The 17,509-nt window shown below is 39.3% G+C and overlaps 1 protein-coding gene across 2 annotated transcripts in view; it reads left to right on the top strand.

Moving 5' to 3' along the window:
• EPHA7 (EPH receptor A7) overlaps window positions 1-17,509 on the top strand; it is a 162,928-nt gene that overhangs the window by 125,523 nt on the left and 19,896 nt on the right. Inside the window, exons 10-14 of one of the 2 annotated variants that reach the window (XM_044288966.1) lie at window positions 4,779-4,892; window positions 8,792-8,977; window positions 9,386-9,447; window positions 13,129-13,338; window positions 15,222-15,371. In XM_044288966.1, the coding sequence (XP_044144901.1) occupies window positions 4,779-4,892; window positions 8,792-8,977; window positions 9,386-9,447; window positions 13,129-13,338; window positions 15,222-15,371 (722 nt within the window). Of the gene's footprint in view, window positions 1-4,766; window positions 4,893-8,791; window positions 8,978-9,385; window positions 9,448-13,128; window positions 13,339-15,221; window positions 15,372-17,509 lie in introns of both variants that reach the window. The other variant, XM_044288965.1, reaches the window with a different exon arrangement.

The following is a 17,509-nucleotide window of genomic DNA, read 5'->3' as shown; positions in this document are numbered from 1 at the left end:
TAATGGTTAATATATTATAGCTCTTAAAGAGACATCCCCTCTGTGAAGCCCTAATGACAAACATTTTAATTTGTACGTTGGTCTTGCTTGTGTACTGCATTAAATGGGGCAAATTTTGAAATAATTTGGACAACCCATTTAAAGAGGACCTTTCACTAGAATAAAACTTCTAAACTAACTATACAGACATGGAGAGCGGCGCCCAGGGATCGCCCTGCACTTACTGTTATACCTGGGCGCCGCTCTGTTCTCCCGGTATAGCCTCTGGTATGTTCATAGTTAGGCTCCACCCAGGGGAACCTGCCGGCGTCTCATTCTCCCAGGCTATAGCGCTGGCCAATCGCAGCGCTCAGCTCATAGCCTGAGAGAAAAAAAAGCGCTGCGATTGGCCAGCGCTACAGCCTGGGAGAATGAGACACTGAAAGGTTCCCCTGGGTGGAGCCTAACTATGAAGATACCGGAGCCTATACCGGGAGAACGGAGCGGCGCCCAGGTATAACAGTAAATGCAGGGGGTCCCTGGGCGCCGCTCTACATGTCTGTATAGTTAGTTTAGAAGTTTTATTCTAGTGAAAGGTCCTCTTTAAGGACACTAATTTCTCAAGAAAGAAATTAAACCCGTTACATGCTAGGAAAACCTTTTGACAGGCTGCAATTCACACCACACTACACCACACCACTGGGCAGCTGGACTAAGACAACGTAGGATAGACATATTGTGACACAATATTGCAAAGTTATGGTTAGTCATCTCTCGCCACACTGCTCATACTAAAGATATGTTGATGTTCACCCAAGATGAAAGGCAAGAAAGGACACATCTATAAGTCTAGTTTCACACCTCTGTTTCGGCAGACAATTCCGGGAATCAGCCGGACACAAACCACAGCATGCAGCCGTTTGTGCCCAGCCGATTCTCCACATTGTGGGCTGGATCCCCGCCAGACCCCATTATACTTAATGAGGCCAGAGGACATTTAGTCTGCATCCAGCAGTGCCAGATGCAATGATTTTGGCAGGTGCGAAACTAGCCTAAGCTGTCACCAGAGATATAGGTCAGCGTCTTTTCCCCTTTCCCCATTCAGAACACATATATGCTCGGTTTCAACCAACAGCTAAAGTGTATGACCAACCTTAAGGAGGATATACATGTTAAATAGAAATTGGTTTATGGTGGAACAGCAGTTGATCAAGCAGTCATATGGTTGACTCATTTCACAGACGTGGCCATGTACATGTTAAGCCATATTGGCCTTTACAGTTGTTCAAACTGGCCTTATATGTTCAGTGAAACCAGGTGATGGACAAAAGATATTTCAGAACATTCTTTCAAAGAAAGATCTTTTGTCCACGAACAATCTTTCTTTGAATGAAAGATCATTTATCCGACTATCGGACAAAAATATCAAACATGGCCGACTTCTTTTCAAACGATAATGGTGTGTCATCGGTCTACAAAAATGACCATTTGTAAATTTCGCCAGTTATTTGGGTTGAAATCGCCTGTGTTGATCAACTTTAGACTAAGGCCAGACTATATTTTAGACTATTGTGTATGGCCATCTTTAGAGGTATTCAGTCTGCAAACAGAAAACTAATGTGTACAGGCAGTTTAGGAAACATTATGGTTCTCAAATTACATTTACAGTGCTGCATTGTGCTGCCTGTAATATATTATTCAGCATTATGTTTATATAATATCATTTCTTTATAACATGTTATGCTTTTACATTTACCAGAAGCACAACTCAAAGCTAAAGTTTGCAGGAAAAGACCTCCTTTTTTTTATTTTGCTGAACCAGTTTGTCAGCATACATTAGAGGGAAGCCTTGTGATTAATTTAATCTGACTGCATCAGCAACAACAGCACACAGTGGTCACCAGCTATTTACAGTTGGTCGTGTTTTATTGTTCTTTTGTATAAAGCAAATTTTCAGGAGTATAAATGTTTTTTTTATTTTTATTGATTTGTTCCTCATGGAAATAAAAGCCTTAAACTTGGGTCCCTGAAAGCCATACTGTATCTTCATTTTGTGTGCACTTCAATCTTTCATTCAATCAAGCTATTTAAAAAACAATAGCTGTGTTTACGAAAGCAATAGCAATTTACATTTTTATTTCCTCCTATGGTTTCCAACCAACAATGCCGTGAGATCCGAGCCAACGCTATTTCATGTTGGTATGCCAGAGTAGCTTTCTCCTGTCAAAATGTTTTATGACAACTTGAATAAAGAACCATCAGAAGCCCATTTGAGATGCAGGAGGTTACTTGGAATCCAGGCCGCTTATCATAGAAAACGAGAGTGTGGCGCATTCTCCATCTGCCTGCCTGAAATCACTGTGTAGGAGGTTAACCTATTGTTTTCTATGCCCTGTCTTCACCATTCATGTTTTTCTTTTCCATACACACTAGCCGATAAGAAGTCTGCAGTGATAACATTAAAATAAATAACTGTACAACCAATTGCATTATGCAGATGGAGGCAAAAAGATAAATTAATTGCATACCGCCTATTCAAAGTGCTGCTCAATATTGTCAGAAAATCCTGATTCATTTGAATGAGAAGTCAGAAATAGAAGTCTCACTAGGAAACATTAATTTATTCAGTAATCTTTGTTGTATATAATTTTTCCTTCCTATTGCACTCACCATGGAAATGCCTTGATTCAGTAAGATTGAATAACAAAACATAATGAAAATAAGCCACTGGGTTTTATTTCTTTTCAATTGCATTATCAGTATTTGTTATGAAATCTTACAGGAACACAACTCAGGACAAGGGATTCAGTACAGTGAATCATTTTAGATAACTGTTTATTCTAGCAGCCCTCCTTTTAAAGTGGGCTTCTCAACATAGACATCAGTGGCATATCCGCAAGCCATTTCATCCGATGGAATAGAGGTCAGGGAAGCTCCATTGCCACAACAGGTTGAGCCCCTTAGGTGGGAACCATATCTTTTTAATATTTGTGATATATCCTTTGAATATTTTGTAAATCCCTATTATTGTTGCCCTATCATATTATTCAAAAGGGTATTTGGGGGGAAAAGCCTGCAAAGTGACAATTGCATTAAAACTATTATAAAAGTGCCTATGATAATCAATCTGATCACTTCTTTTATTTTGATGGCAGATTCAGAGAAATTAAAATACTCAAATAACGATGCTTCTCTTTCATTTCCAAGATGACTAACAGTGTTGACTGCGAAATAATTGAGTTGTCCCCTTTCCCCACTTACAGATACATGTTGGCATCTGTTTTTTGTAATTTTGTAATAAATGCTGAAATGGTAAATGGTCTTGATGTGATAAGGTGTATTCCTGTCATAAGCAATTGTCACCTATCCCTTGGATAGGTAGTAACTGCTACTGTAGATGGGTAGAGGTCCGACCGCTGGGACCCTTATCAGTCACTAGAACAGGCCACCACAGTTCCTCCACGGCCAGAGGAATTGAATGGAGAAGAGCTTGAACTTACACCCTATAAAGTTAATTGCCCTGATGAAGATAGCTGAGCATAATGCATGGCTGTCTTTGTCATGGCCATACATTCTTTCCACTGGCAAATACAATGTAAATGTCAGGCCAGATGTTGCCTAAATTATCTCCTGTAAGAGATGTTTGACATACATTAATGCAGAATCGTGGTGGTGCACCTTGGTTTACCCATCAAGTGACATTATGCTTTATTAGCCTAACATTTTCTTGTTTGATATGCTTGGTGTAAAAACTGATGTTCATACCAGCTTCTTCATAGCAGCACTCCATTAAGTGACATCATTAAGTGACATTGTTAGTAATACGGTAAGTCAGAGCAACGGGACCTTTTTCTTTTCTTTTTTCTTGAAGGCATTTCGCTAGTCCACTTAATGGCTTTCTCAATTTGGATGGCTTGTACGAGAATTCCCCTGCTTTAGATACTGGTAACTCATGATTCAGTCATGGAGGTAAGGTGTTGATTGTATGACTGAAGTGATCAGGTGTGGTTAAACTACCTCAGGAGATATGTTACAGCTGCATTGTAAGTGGCAAACAATAGATGTTGCAGGATCCTGATCAGTCAGAAAAAATGACATGCGTTTGCATACAGTTTGCCTGATCAGGCAGTTCAGGCAACGGAACTGCCTGCCGGAATCAAACAACGCAAGTGTGAAAGTACCCTTAGGAGCGCCTAGAATGGAAACCTGGGAAAACAAAACAGCAGCTACATCAGCGTATAGCCCATCACGGAAAAGCTAACATCTGCAGTCAGGACTCGGCTGTACCTACATCTTAAGGATAAAGGACACTAATTTGATGACAGAGAGGTTTGCATCCTAGACACAGAAGAGGACTGGTTCAAAAGAGGTGTGAAAGAAGCTATTTATGTTAAGTTGGAGAAACCAAGCTTGAATAGAGGTGGTGCGACATTTATTGTCTGCCACTTACAATGCAGCTATAACACCTAGCCATAGGCAGTTTTAACCACACCTAATAGCTTCAGTCATGGAAATAAAATCAGCACCTTAACTTGGTGGCTGAGGCATGAGTCACCAGTAATTAATGTGGGATAATTCTTATACAAGCCACTCTAATTGAGAAAGCCAGTGGGATAACTCGCAAAACGTCTCAAAAAAAAAAAAAGTCCAGTTTCTCTGAAATATTACTACTGATATTCCATGACCTGGATGAATGAGAACTTTCACGTCCACTAAGTGACCATTCTAGCTGTATGAACAATAAGTGCTTTTCTGCATCACCGTTCTGCTTTCTGACATCATTACAGTTAAATTTCCAGGCACCAAAACCTACATTGACCCTGAAACATATGAAGATCCGAATAGAGCTGTCCATCAATTTGCCAAGGAGTTAGATGCATCTTGTATAAAAATTGAGCGTGTAATTGGTGCAGGTAAGAGACTGGTGCTTTTATTGAGCATTTCCATTTAGCCATTGAATTGTACCTTCAGAATGTTATGACTGGAGCGTGCTTTTAACATATATATTCAACCTTTTTATTCGTGCTCGGTTTCTAAATTCATGATGGAAAAAAAGGATGTTGTCATGGAAAGGTCTGTTATGTAGCAGCTGTGCAGAGAGCAATTCATTGCACATTGTATATACCTTTCTATCATTATGAGGACAACAACCAAGTTGTCTGAGTGGCTGCAAAGTCACAATTTGTATTTTTTTACTTATATAAGAGCCCATTGTAGGCATGTGTTTTGATATCTGCTATTCATTTGGAGAGGGAGAAAGTAAGGAGCCAAGCAGCCACAATTCCTTTTGTCAATGTCATGATCCTGTGTTATTTACCTCAAGGTTTTATCTTTGATTTTAATTGCCCCCACCCCTTATAATATTGAGGTACTCCCAGTGTATATAGCAATTGTAAAGTGATCTATTCCAAAAAAAAAATTGTGGTCAGTGCCAAAAAACTGTAAAAAAAAAAAAAAGAATAAAACTTTCTTTAAAGTTTTCATGACTCAGGCTTTTGGTGCTTGAGTATCCACTTCAGATTTCATCTTTTTAAAACAATACTTTGTAAGTGTGAATATTTTTTGGGTACATTGTTTTTTTACTGTAGATTGATCTTTCATATGGTAGCAGATTTTCCCCATTTTTATTTGTGTGTATCTTCTGCTTTTAGCTGGTATTTAGACTCAATTTGAGTGCTATGATTGTCATTCTTTGTGACAGGGAGCTGATCATCTCAACTCCCTGTTACTTTAGGAGGATCAGACTGACAGTGTACCAGCTCAGCTTCTTTAGTCACCGAGTGATATACAGTAAGATTTGTCATTAAAGTGGTGAATAGTTATATACATCGTAGCTGCATAGTGCATCAACAATTAGGATGAGTATATTGAGATGATGGGCGCAAAGGTATTAATAGACATTGACTTACAGAGTAGCTGCTTAGAGATGGCATTAGAAAGACAGTTTTCTTCCTTCTAGAGAAGAGATAGTTTGCATACTTTTTTTTCCAGGGGAGCCTTTAAGATTTTCTAGACTTGCTGGCATTTCAGCTAGGGTAAAAAAAAAAACCGACCCAAGAAAATTTCTTTTCAATATAAATCATAACATGGAAAATACAAAAACAGTCATTCCTGGTCATTTTTATTGCAGCTGTTGGTGTGAACAGGATACATAAGCCTCATTCAGTAGATCAAAGGCTAAGCCATTGTCCACTCACTTTCAGAGTTTTAGTCTAGGATGTTTTCACTGATGACAAAGTCCAAAAGGCACCACTGAGGTTTGGTATCTCAGAATATTACCATGTACACATTATATGAAGAAGTGGTATGGGTCTGGGCTTCACACACTCACAAAAGTGTCTATATGAATGTTAGATTGTAAAAGTTGTCCTTGGTTATAATTTACTGTATGCAACAGAGAAAATGGTCAGTTACATTTCTAACATTTGTATCTGTCCCAAATAATAACAGTTGGAAAAATCACTTGGTAGTCTGAGTGATTTGAAGTGCAATGTACAAAGATTACAAATGCTCTACACATTAATATTAATGCCCTACATTATCTCCACTTAATCGGCAGTTTTTGACTGATAAACATGGCTGTCGCCTCAGGAAACACAAGTAATAAATGATTAAAGTAAAAATTCATTTCCCAGCACCCTCATGTAACCTGTAATTAGGCAGGACGAAGTAAGTTATCCCATAAACACGTTGATTTACTTAAATCCAACAGGTGAAAAGAGCTAATCCCATTTCCTGATTTTATGTATAATTGAGCGCAAGATTAAAAAAGACAAAAGCAGGTTGTCATAAGGACAGAGATATTAAATATCAGGTCCCGATCGACTGACAGGATGCAGTGTTAATTCTGGCGGGATAGGAGCTCTAAATTATACAGTGTGTATGTCATTTTCTGAAATCTCTGATAAGAGACTTTCACAACGAAAAGCCTTATGAGATTTAGTGACTGCACAGAAATGTCCTTTGTTTATTGTCTGTCAGTACAAACCTGGGGCTGGATACAAACCGTTTCGTTGTGATGGCTCCACGAGGTGAACCTCAGACAACACACACTGCTTCCACTAACGCAATTTTACTGATACCCAGGAATCAAATGCATTTTTATTTTATTTCTCAGTAAAAATTTATGAGCAGCAAAGGCTTGCCAATAAATCATGTTTATTGGAGTTTGATAGCACAATTTTATAGGCAAGCTGCCATAAGGTACAACAGTTTGCTTAATACATTTTTATTTACTTTCAATAAGCATAGAAAGCACTTTAGAATAAAATCTTAGATTACAGCAGATAAAGTATAAAAGAGCTGTATGTAATGGTGTGTGTGTGTGTGTGTATATATATATATATATATATATATATATATATATTGAGAAGCTCCTCCTTGAATTATTTTGCACAATTTTTTTCACAGTTTTTTTTTTTTTTTAAAGCTAACATTGTTATAGCCAATTATAGCTTTAAAGTATTTAGCAAATTATTGAAGTCAGAATACACAGCCTGTTTGTGGTGTTTACTGCCATAGGGTATAGTGTTTTTTCTACCATTTTTACCACAGGCTTCTCTATGTTATGGACAAGGGTTGTGGAACCACTGTGTCAACTAACCGGTTTGACTTTAGGCCAATCCTGAGAGCAATATCCTGACAGTCTCTTGGTATTCACCATTTAACCCCTATACAGGATCTGGACTTTGCTGCAGGCTAGAATAGTACTGGAGTAGTTGTCAGCTGACCCACTGGTGTGAAGCACCAAGGGATCCGGCAATACTCATAGTCTGGAAAACAGTCCCTGGTCAGCGCAGGCAGAGTTTTTGCATATCCCTGAAACAAGTCCGAGATTGGGGCAGCTGGCAGCTGAGGGTCAATATGATAAAGAGGCAGTGGTCAGAACAGGAAGTGTAGGATCAGAGATGGTAAACAGGAAAGGCTTGGTACACAGGCAATCAGAAAGAAATAAGCACACCTTCACTAGGACAAGTAAGACTAGAATACCTAAAGCTCAGGTTCTCCTAGAGGAAGGCAATTTAAATACACATAAGTGACCAGCCATGGGCTGGAACAGATCTAGGCATGCATCCGAGAATCTGCAATGGCAATGTTTGTGACACATTCCAAAATAATTTGATTTGTAGATTATTGGGTAATAAATTAATATGATCAGTATTGTCCCCATTGAAGGGGTTGCGCAGAGCTACATTATTAGTTGGGGATGTGAGGGGGTTCAACCCCTGACAGCCAGCTGTTTTAAGAGATAGCAGTGTTCATACGAGCGCTGTTCCTCTTTAGAATTATCTGTGTGCAGTCTCCTTTGCAGCAGCGGCTCATTGTAATTGCAACTAACTTGAGTGGGATAAGTAGTCTTAATTACACTGTGCCACCACTATAAAGGAGACGATACGCAGGTAATAGCGCAAGCTGTGCTCCCACAAGCGCCGCTTCACCTTCAAACAGTTGACATCAGTCTGATATTGATGACCTATTCTGAGGAAAGGTCATAAATGTTGTAGCACTGCACATCCCCTTTAAGGTATAACCACACAATCGGCTTTCCTGATGCAGTTTGGAGGCCAAAAACAGGAGTGGATCATAAAAAGAAAAACATGTATACATGTATGATTCTCATAAGCATAGATAGTGATTCTCATAACCATAGTAGATCTTTACCAAAGTTACCTACTCCCATCCTGGAGTAACCTGTTATATTATCATGAAAGACATTTTATTCTTTATTTTAAGACATTTACGAATGGAAAGTCTAGTAGAAAACATCTAGTAGAGAAATCACATTTAGTCACCTTCTATTATATTTTTCTAGGAGAGTTTGGAGAAGTGTGCAGTGGTCGCCTAAAGCTTCCAGGAAAAAGAGATGTAGCAGTTGCCATAAAGACACTGAAGGTTGGCTACACAGAGAAACAAAGGAGGGATTTCCTGTGCGAAGCGAGTATAATGGGCCAGTTTGACCATCCAAATGTTGTTCATTTGGAAGGGGTAGTGACGCGTGGTAAGTAGACCTCACTACTGTGGCTTGGACTTTTTGCTAGGCTTGAATGAAATGATCTCAGTCTTGCAGTAAATATTTATTGTGTCCACATTATTTTGATGGAAATTAGTATACAGAGATAAGGTTTCTCGTTGATTTATGTTAGACATGCAAACAGCATGGCAATTCAATGGGAAGAAAAGTGTCTTTCCTTCCATCCCCAGTACATACTGACATATTGTTTCTTACTATTTATGTGCACAAATTACATCCATGCTGCACACAGATACTTAAAACTGCCTCATCTCATTACCATTGCTACTACTCCTCTGGTGCAAACTTTCAAGTGCAGCAAGATGTTTCTTATCAAAATGAATGTTGGTTCTGCTTGGAAAAGGTCTCACAAACATTAAATGTTTCATGTTTTAGGGAAACCAGTAATGATTGTAATTGAATACATGGAGAACGGAGCTCTAGACGCATTTTTAAGGGTGAGTGCTCTTCATAAATTATTGTAAAATGAATGTTTTGGGTTTCATAAATATGCATGGGATTTGTGTTTACTTTTACATTCTCCTCAGTCATCTGGATTGGTATGTAATAAGAACCCCCTACATTTAATATGTAAACATCATCCTCTATCGGTTTTCTGCTTGTTTTCCTGGTTGATAGGTGAAAAAAGACAGTGCCGACCATGTGAATATAGTCTCTCCAGTTCTGGTGATATTCAATATCCTGTATGATTTGGTGAATTAAATAGTTATGTGTATAATGAAATTTCACAAGGAGATTATTTTATGTCTCTAAATAATAAAGTAACCCAAGAAAAGGAATGTCTATGTTTTTACCAATATTTTTTAGGCGGTTTGCTTCAATCTTAAAGGGATTGTGCAGTGCTACTATACTGCTGACCTATCCTCAGGATAGATCATCAAAATCTAATCGTCAGGAGTCTGACTACTGTTACTTTTGACTATTTGCAGTCATGGCCTTAGCAATTTCTATAGGTAAATCTTGCAAAGGCTGTTTCTCTCACTGGTGCCTCCTTGCGAGATGCATTTCAGAATTGCTCCATCCTTAATAGGAGCTTTAATGATATGCTTGTCGCCATATTTATTTTTCAGGATCAAAATAAAAACCGGGCTGGATCAGGTTTTTACAATTGTTCTTAGTAATATAAAATAGTAGTTCCTTATACTTGTGAACAAAAAGGTTTTCCAAGACTTTAATACTGATCACCTATCCTCTGGATAGGTGATCAGTATCTGATCGTTGGGGGTCCAACACCTAAAACCTCCAATGATAAGCTGTTTGACAGGGCACTGGTGCATTTATGAGCACCCTGGTCTTCTCCGCGTTTACCAAGCACAGCGCCGTACATTGTATAGCGGCTGTGCTTGGTATCGCACTCAGCCCCGTTCACTACTTTTGGGCTGGGCTGCGTGTAGGCTATGTGACCGATGGATGTGTCGTCACTGACCTAGGAAGAGCTGAAAGAAGGCTGTGGTGGTACTGTGAGCGTCACTCCCCTCTCGAACAGCTGATCGGCTGGGGTTGCGGGTGTCGGACCCCCAGCATCCAGATACTGATGATCTATCCTGAGGATAGGTCATAAGAATTAACGTCTCAGAAAACCCCTTTAAGTCTCAGTCAAAAGCAATATGACTATACAGTGTTTCCATCTATGACCAAAACAAATACATTGCAATATAGTAATACATATTAGAACAAAATGACAGAAAGTAAACAAAAAGAAATGAAGACAGATGCAAACAATTGTAAAATAGGACATAATGCATGCAATAGTAAAAATGGAATGTACACAGTGATGACTTATATACTCATGAGTATACTTGAATACATGAAAATACAATGTGGATGTACAGTAAATTAAGTACACCTGGTACTTGACATACAGTATATCGTAGTCTCTCTTCAATACAATTCCGTGGACCAATGTTGAAAGCTATATTAACAGTATCTATAATGTTGTGAAGGGTATGTGGAGGAGACATCTGAAGACCAGTCCAAGCACATCTTTGGACAAATCATGAGATGGCTACACTGTACACTGTGGGGCAGATTTACTACAGCTCGGTGGTGTACACCAGGCTCTGATACCCATACTGGCTGCCAGATGCTGCACCTAATTTATGAAAAGGTGTACCTCTTCTCATAAATTAGGCGCAGCATTTGGCAGTCCATGCGCCCCTAACTGGTGTAGATTACAATGTTCCCCGGCGTAGAAGATAAATGTAGTGGGGCAGGTGGCAGTGCCCCTTCCCCGTCCTAGCCATAACCCCTTTTCAGGAAAGTGGCATGGCCAGCGGAGAAACGGCACTTGTGCTAAAAAGTTTCAGCAACGGCCATTTAAAAATGCGTAGTTTGCTAAGTTTTTACGCAACAAAAGTGGCATGTCCTTATGATAAATCTGGCCCAGTAAGGGACATTTATCCCTGGCGTACCAATACTTGCACACCCTGCACTGGTGTGAAATACATCTAACTTAAGAGGCAGATGCCTTTTAATAAATTAGCAACCTTTCTGTCCTGCTGTGCTAGAATACTGAAGTCTATGCGTAGACTTCCGCTAGAACTTACACCACCTTCTGGCAAAAGTTATAGTAAATCTGATGGGCAATGCAAAGCCCCACCCAATCCCACTAAGCACTGCCCCCTTTTTAGGCATGTTGGAAAACTGCTGAGAGCTAAAAAACTCACAAATCATAAATGATTGCACAAATACCATGTGCGCCATAATTTGTGCTTTTATGCCACAATAGTGAATGTCGCCCAAAGTGTTCTTCAAAAAGCCAAATATTTGAACTTCTGAGTTTAATCCTTTTAGAACTAGAGACTCAAACTCATAGGTCTTTCTAGATTCAGCCAGTGACATTTTGGCTAAGAAGTTGCCTTTTCTTCCATTATGTTTCACAAACTGAATTGTCATACTAAACCTGTTGGGTTAGAACTATGTTTTTGTCTAAAGTGTAATGATAAAGAATGCTCATATATCTATTCCTGATATTATTATGGCCCATAATTCTTCAAATTTCTTGATGGTCGGCACTGATATGTAATTTGTTCGCTATTACAAATCTAAAACTCATCTGCTGTATGTTATATAATCATTATTTTTCACACCTCGCAATACCACAGATTTTTGTATTACCTATGTTATCTACACTATTTTGTGGTGATGAATGCCTGTAGGACACCAGTGTATGAGTCCCTGGAGATGGTTCACTGTGAAAGGGTGTTGGTTCTACCTGCTGTTGTGTTATGAGTATGGTGGTATATGTCCATACACATTAGACTATTTGACACACCATCATGGGTACATTTTGACTACAATATGACCTCCTTTAAACTGCTTCATAGAAATGTTTAAGATTTATAGAGGTTTTCTGATTTCAGGTTAAAACAGAACAATCCCAGGGATCCATCTGAAGAACAGGTAAGTACTTATCTTAGAGATGCCTCACCACTGCTCCAGTTCTCCCAGCTGGACTCCATTTACCGGGTTGCATAGGTGATGTCATATCAACAACAAGTGACCAAGGCAGACAATCACTGGTCTTGTCAGGTGCCCAGCTGAGGCCAGTGATTGGCTGCAGTGGTCATTGTTGTCATGACGCCACCACTGCCGCTGGGTAAATAGAGCCCGGCCCAGGAGAACCAGAGCAGGTTCTGTGCGGGATCTGTGAGGTAAGCACTTACCTGTATTTTATTTCAGGTGTATCTTGGGTGTTGTCAACCATTTTAAGATTTTGCCTAAACATTCACATTTTGGACACATCAGGATTACGTAATAGTACTTGTAATTTTTTTCCAATAAATTAAGTTGTGATCATCTTCTGCTTTAGAAATGTTTGGAATTGTTTACTGCACCTCCAAAAACTAAACGCTCAGGATCTACTCAGACAATGCCCTTAAAAGTCCAAACACTAAACACTCCGGGATCAAATGCACAGGTAAAAGCACCCCAGCCATTTCTAGCATTCATGATTCCCATAAGTTCACTTAGTTCCAGTTAATGCATCCATTTCCAATTCAACGTCATGGATATAGACTTACTGAAGGACATGTAATGCCGTCATTTAGTCACATCGGGCATTTATCTACAGTGCATAATTTACTCGGGAATCAGCGTATATTTTCCTTTTTCTGTAGAAACATGATGGACAGTTCACCGTCATTCAGCTGGTGGGGATATTGAGAGGCATTGCAGCAGGAATGAGGTATTTGGCCGATATGGGATACGTACATCGGGATCTTGCGGCGCGCAACATTCTAGTCAATAGTAACCTTGTCTGCAAAGTATCCGATTTTGGCTTATCTCGAGTTATAGACGATGACGCAGATGCAGTATACACAACAACTGTAAGTGATTTATATATTTGTATAGATATGTTGTTTGTTCATCATGTTCAACTGAAAGGTGGTAATTTTCATTATGATATATGTTTCTTGTTATGTCTTCTTTACTTTTCTGTGTTTTGCTTTGAATGCTTTCTACCATGCAGTATGTCACCCAGAATTGAAGTCAAGACCCAGCAATTAGTCCCAGTCCCATAAAGATGAATGGAGCAGCACAGCACATGTTTAACCAGAGTTCCCTTCAAATAAGTGAAATTCTCATAATTGGTGGAGTTCTCAGTGGTCCGACCTCTATCAGTCTTAGGCTACTTTCCCACCTGCGTTAGGTGCGGATCCGTCTAGTATCTGCACAGACGGATCCGCACCTATAATGCAAACTCTTGTATCTGTTATTTTTTTTTGGTTCATGATAATGCAAACGGATCCGTTTTGACTTACACTTACATTCCAGAGCGGAATGGAGGCTGAACGGAGGCAAACTGATACATTCTGAACGGATCCTTATCCATTCAGAATGCATTGGGGCTAAACTGATCCGTTTTGGGCCGCTTGTGAGAGCCCTGAAACGGATCTCACAAACGGAAACCAAAACGCCAGTGTGAAAGTAGCCTAACATTTATCCCCCTATCCAGTAGATAACTGGAATGCCCCTTTAGGTCTTTAGGTGTTATTTTTATTACATTCATCGCTTTCCAGTGTTGGTCTGATACAATAAAGGACACACAGGATCGCATAATCTGATAAATAATGTAGTGATCACCCAAAATACCATGTAGTGCTTGTTTATGTTCTGTGTATTTGAAGGTTAATATGGTAGAATTTGTTAATAATCTTCCATTACTTCAAGCAAATGTGTTTTCATGTTCTAGTAAGCTAGAAAAACTGTCTACTTGTTGGGGGGGGGGGGGGGGTGACTTTAAAACAAACAATAATAAAGTTGATCCTACAAGTCTGTTGGTGGAAGTAGAAAATCCGGTTCTTCAGAAATTGCAAGGAGACTTATGACTGGCTATTGACCACTCCTTTTGATAGGGTAATGGTAGACCAAAGCAGGGATTATAGCAAGGGGGTTACAGATGTGTTACCTTTTACCTACAATTAGACAGTAATGTCACCATGAACAATGAGAATCATTTTACAACCTAATCCCTATTATTTTATGGCATTGCCTTAGTTTGAAGGCATATTTGTTATGGGAATTTGGCTCAATGGTCAGAGTCGGGACAGGCAACACGTATACAGGTTGTAAGATACTAAAAAACACAAAAAGAAAAAAAAGTGTATGCACCCTCTCTGTTTTACATACAGCAGCAACCTGTACCTACAGCTTGTGTTTAGCTTGTGAGCAGCCTCCATTCTCTGTCCAGAGAGCGATCCCAGTGTAGCTAGGCCTCCGTACAGTTGCTCTAATGAGACAAATGCAGAGGAACTGGAGTAGGACCAAAACATTGGTTTATACATGGAGGGAAACAAAAAATGTGTTGCTCTTCTAATTCATGGAGCCTCTCACCATGTATATGTGAGAATCCTAGGTGAATTATATACACTATCTCACCATCTTACATTGTGAGTTACTTTATCTCAAATAAATATATTTATACAGAGAGATTGGATATAAAGCTTGCCAAATACATTTCATGTTTGGAGAAACCTAAAATGACTATGCTTTTAAAAATGCAGATCACTCCCAAAAGCATGTTTATATCATTATGACATGTTGGCAACAATAGCAATTGGACAGAAAAATGTTTTTATTTCTGGTTTTCTTGTGATTTACCAATATATATAAAAATTTCTGTTTTGGATAGAAATGCACTTTAACTTTTTCTTTTCCTCTTTTTGTTAGCCACTGACTTTGCAATCTTTTTAATATTTTCTTTTATCAGGGAGGAAAAATCCCAGTTCGGTGGACCGCTCCAGAGGCAATCCAGTACCGCAAATTTACATCAGCCAGTGATGTATGGAGTTATGGGATTGTCATGTGGGAAGTAATGTCGTATGGAGAAAGGCCTTACTGGGATATGTCAAACCAGGATGTAAGTTTTTCTTTCTAAACTCAATACTATTCGCTTTAATACATTAAGTGTACCTGTTTCCAGAAATGAATGTGTTTCCTCAATACACAATATAATAAAAATGTATTATGTTTATTATATACGGTAAAATTGCCTGATGGACTTCCGTAAAATTTAATTGGGAAATTGTGATCCTTTTGGAGATCGAGATCACAAAAGCTTGAAAAAGATATAAAAAGTTAGTGACAAGCTTTTTTTATTGTTTATTTATTTTTTGCACAGTGCAAAGTTGTTAACATCTGACAGGGCTCAGTGTCAAAGATTTCATGGACTGTCAAAATATGTGCAAACAAATCCTTGGGGCTGGCAAAAAGAATATTTGCATTCCCCTAGGTAGTCAGTAAAGTTTTATATCTTTGACACCTTCTTCAAGCTCTAGCAGCAAACATAAACATCTCTGACAAGAATATAAAATGATTGTAAAGCTGCAGCTGCTTAACATTCAAGGAAGTGCAGGGGAAGTAGGGTTTATCAGTTATTGTTTAGCTTGCAGAGTTAGGAGGCTCTCATCTGTATTTATCCCCGAGCTGGACATAAGCTGTGAAGAGATTCAATTCAAGGAGTCCGCTCATAAGTCACTTGCTGCACTGTGTTCGAAGTTGCATTTTAAGCATGTCTTATCTTGAGCAGCTCTCCTATTGACTTTCAGCTTTCTGTCTCTAATGTCGCAGAATTAACAAACAGATTATTGATCGGTGATATCTTCATAGAATCAAGTTATTAACAGTGTACAGTCTCATCAGTCAAAGCATTCTTGGACACGCCGTTGTTGAAAAGCGTGAGGCATATCTAGTGCCTTTCATATCGCATAATATGCCCATGCAAGGTGGTTCGTTTATCATCAGCTTTCCTGCTGCTACTGTTAATCCTTGTGCCATTCCATCTTACTTTATCACAAGGAAAAAAGGGTCCCATATTCCAGCCTATCAAAGCTTCATTTTTCTTATACAGCTCTTCCTAAGTTATGCTGAACGTGAATATTTTATATAGTACCCAGCGAGGTTTCGAAATCTTCCCAATTTTAACTATTATGCACGCAATTTCTTATTATAAAATTATTTTCCAGATCAGCCGCCCATAGGTCCTCATGCCCTTGATCCGTAATACGGTACTCATATCGCGCCATGGGCTCATACAGTTTTTTTCTAAATGGATTTGTACAGAAGGGGAAAAAAAATGTTGCTTACTCAATCAAATCCCATATTATGGAAGTATTTTCCCCTTGGAGCTTTGCTCTAGGGTAGAATGCACAAGGAAGGCAACATGTGCATCAATATTAGAGATGAATAAAGTTTGATTTGGCTGCTTTGCCAAATTTCACAAAGAAAATTGCTGGTGGAGCTTTTAGTTCTGGCACAGGAGTTACAACAGCTGATTGGCAATGGTGTGGGTTTTTAGACTGCCACTGATCAGATAGTGTTGGCATATCTTTCGGCTATCTGTATTTAAAAAAAAATATATATAAACTTTTGATGTCATTGTGACATATCAAAGGTTTTCATTAATCGGGGTCTGAATGCTTAAACCTCTACCAGTCACTAGATCAGGGAGAAAGATGCGCTCACACAGAGCATTGTCTAATGAAGACTGACTAATCTACGAGCCCGTCTCTAGTGCATCTCCTGCAGCAAGAAGAGACAGCGCCCTATAAGAGCAGTTCTTTCTCCTTATTTTAGCAATTGGTGGGAATCCCAGTAATCGGACACCCACTAATCAAAAGCTTCAGATCAGACCAGCAATCAAACCCCCCAATGTCAATCAGACCTCAGCTCACAGCCCCAGTCAGACCCCCAGTGTTAATAAGATCTCAGATCAGACCCAAAATCAGACCTCAGCTCAGACTCCAATGTGAATGACCCCCAATCACACCTTAGATAAGAGCCCCAATATAAATAAGACCCCCCCATTCATACCTGAGAGGAGACCTCCATACCTCAGAACAGACCCCTATACCTCATTATAGCCCCCAGCCATATATCAGCCCCATGCCTCAAATCAGCCCCCAGCTTCAGATCAGCCCCCAGACTGATTTCATCAGCCCCCAGCCTCAGATCACAGAAAAAAAAAAAAATCCACTTACCACTCCTGCTCCAGACGCT

The sequence above is a fragment of the Bufo gargarizans genome, chromosome 4 (assembly GCF_014858855.1).
Source record: "Bufo gargarizans isolate SCDJY-AF-19 chromosome 4, ASM1485885v1, whole genome shotgun sequence".
NCBI classification, from domain to species: domain Eukaryota; kingdom Metazoa; phylum Chordata; class Amphibia; order Anura; family Bufonidae; genus Bufo; species Bufo gargarizans.
The sequence above is the reverse complement of the archived record's forward strand: the minus strand, read 5'-3'. Positions and strand labels throughout refer to the sequence as shown.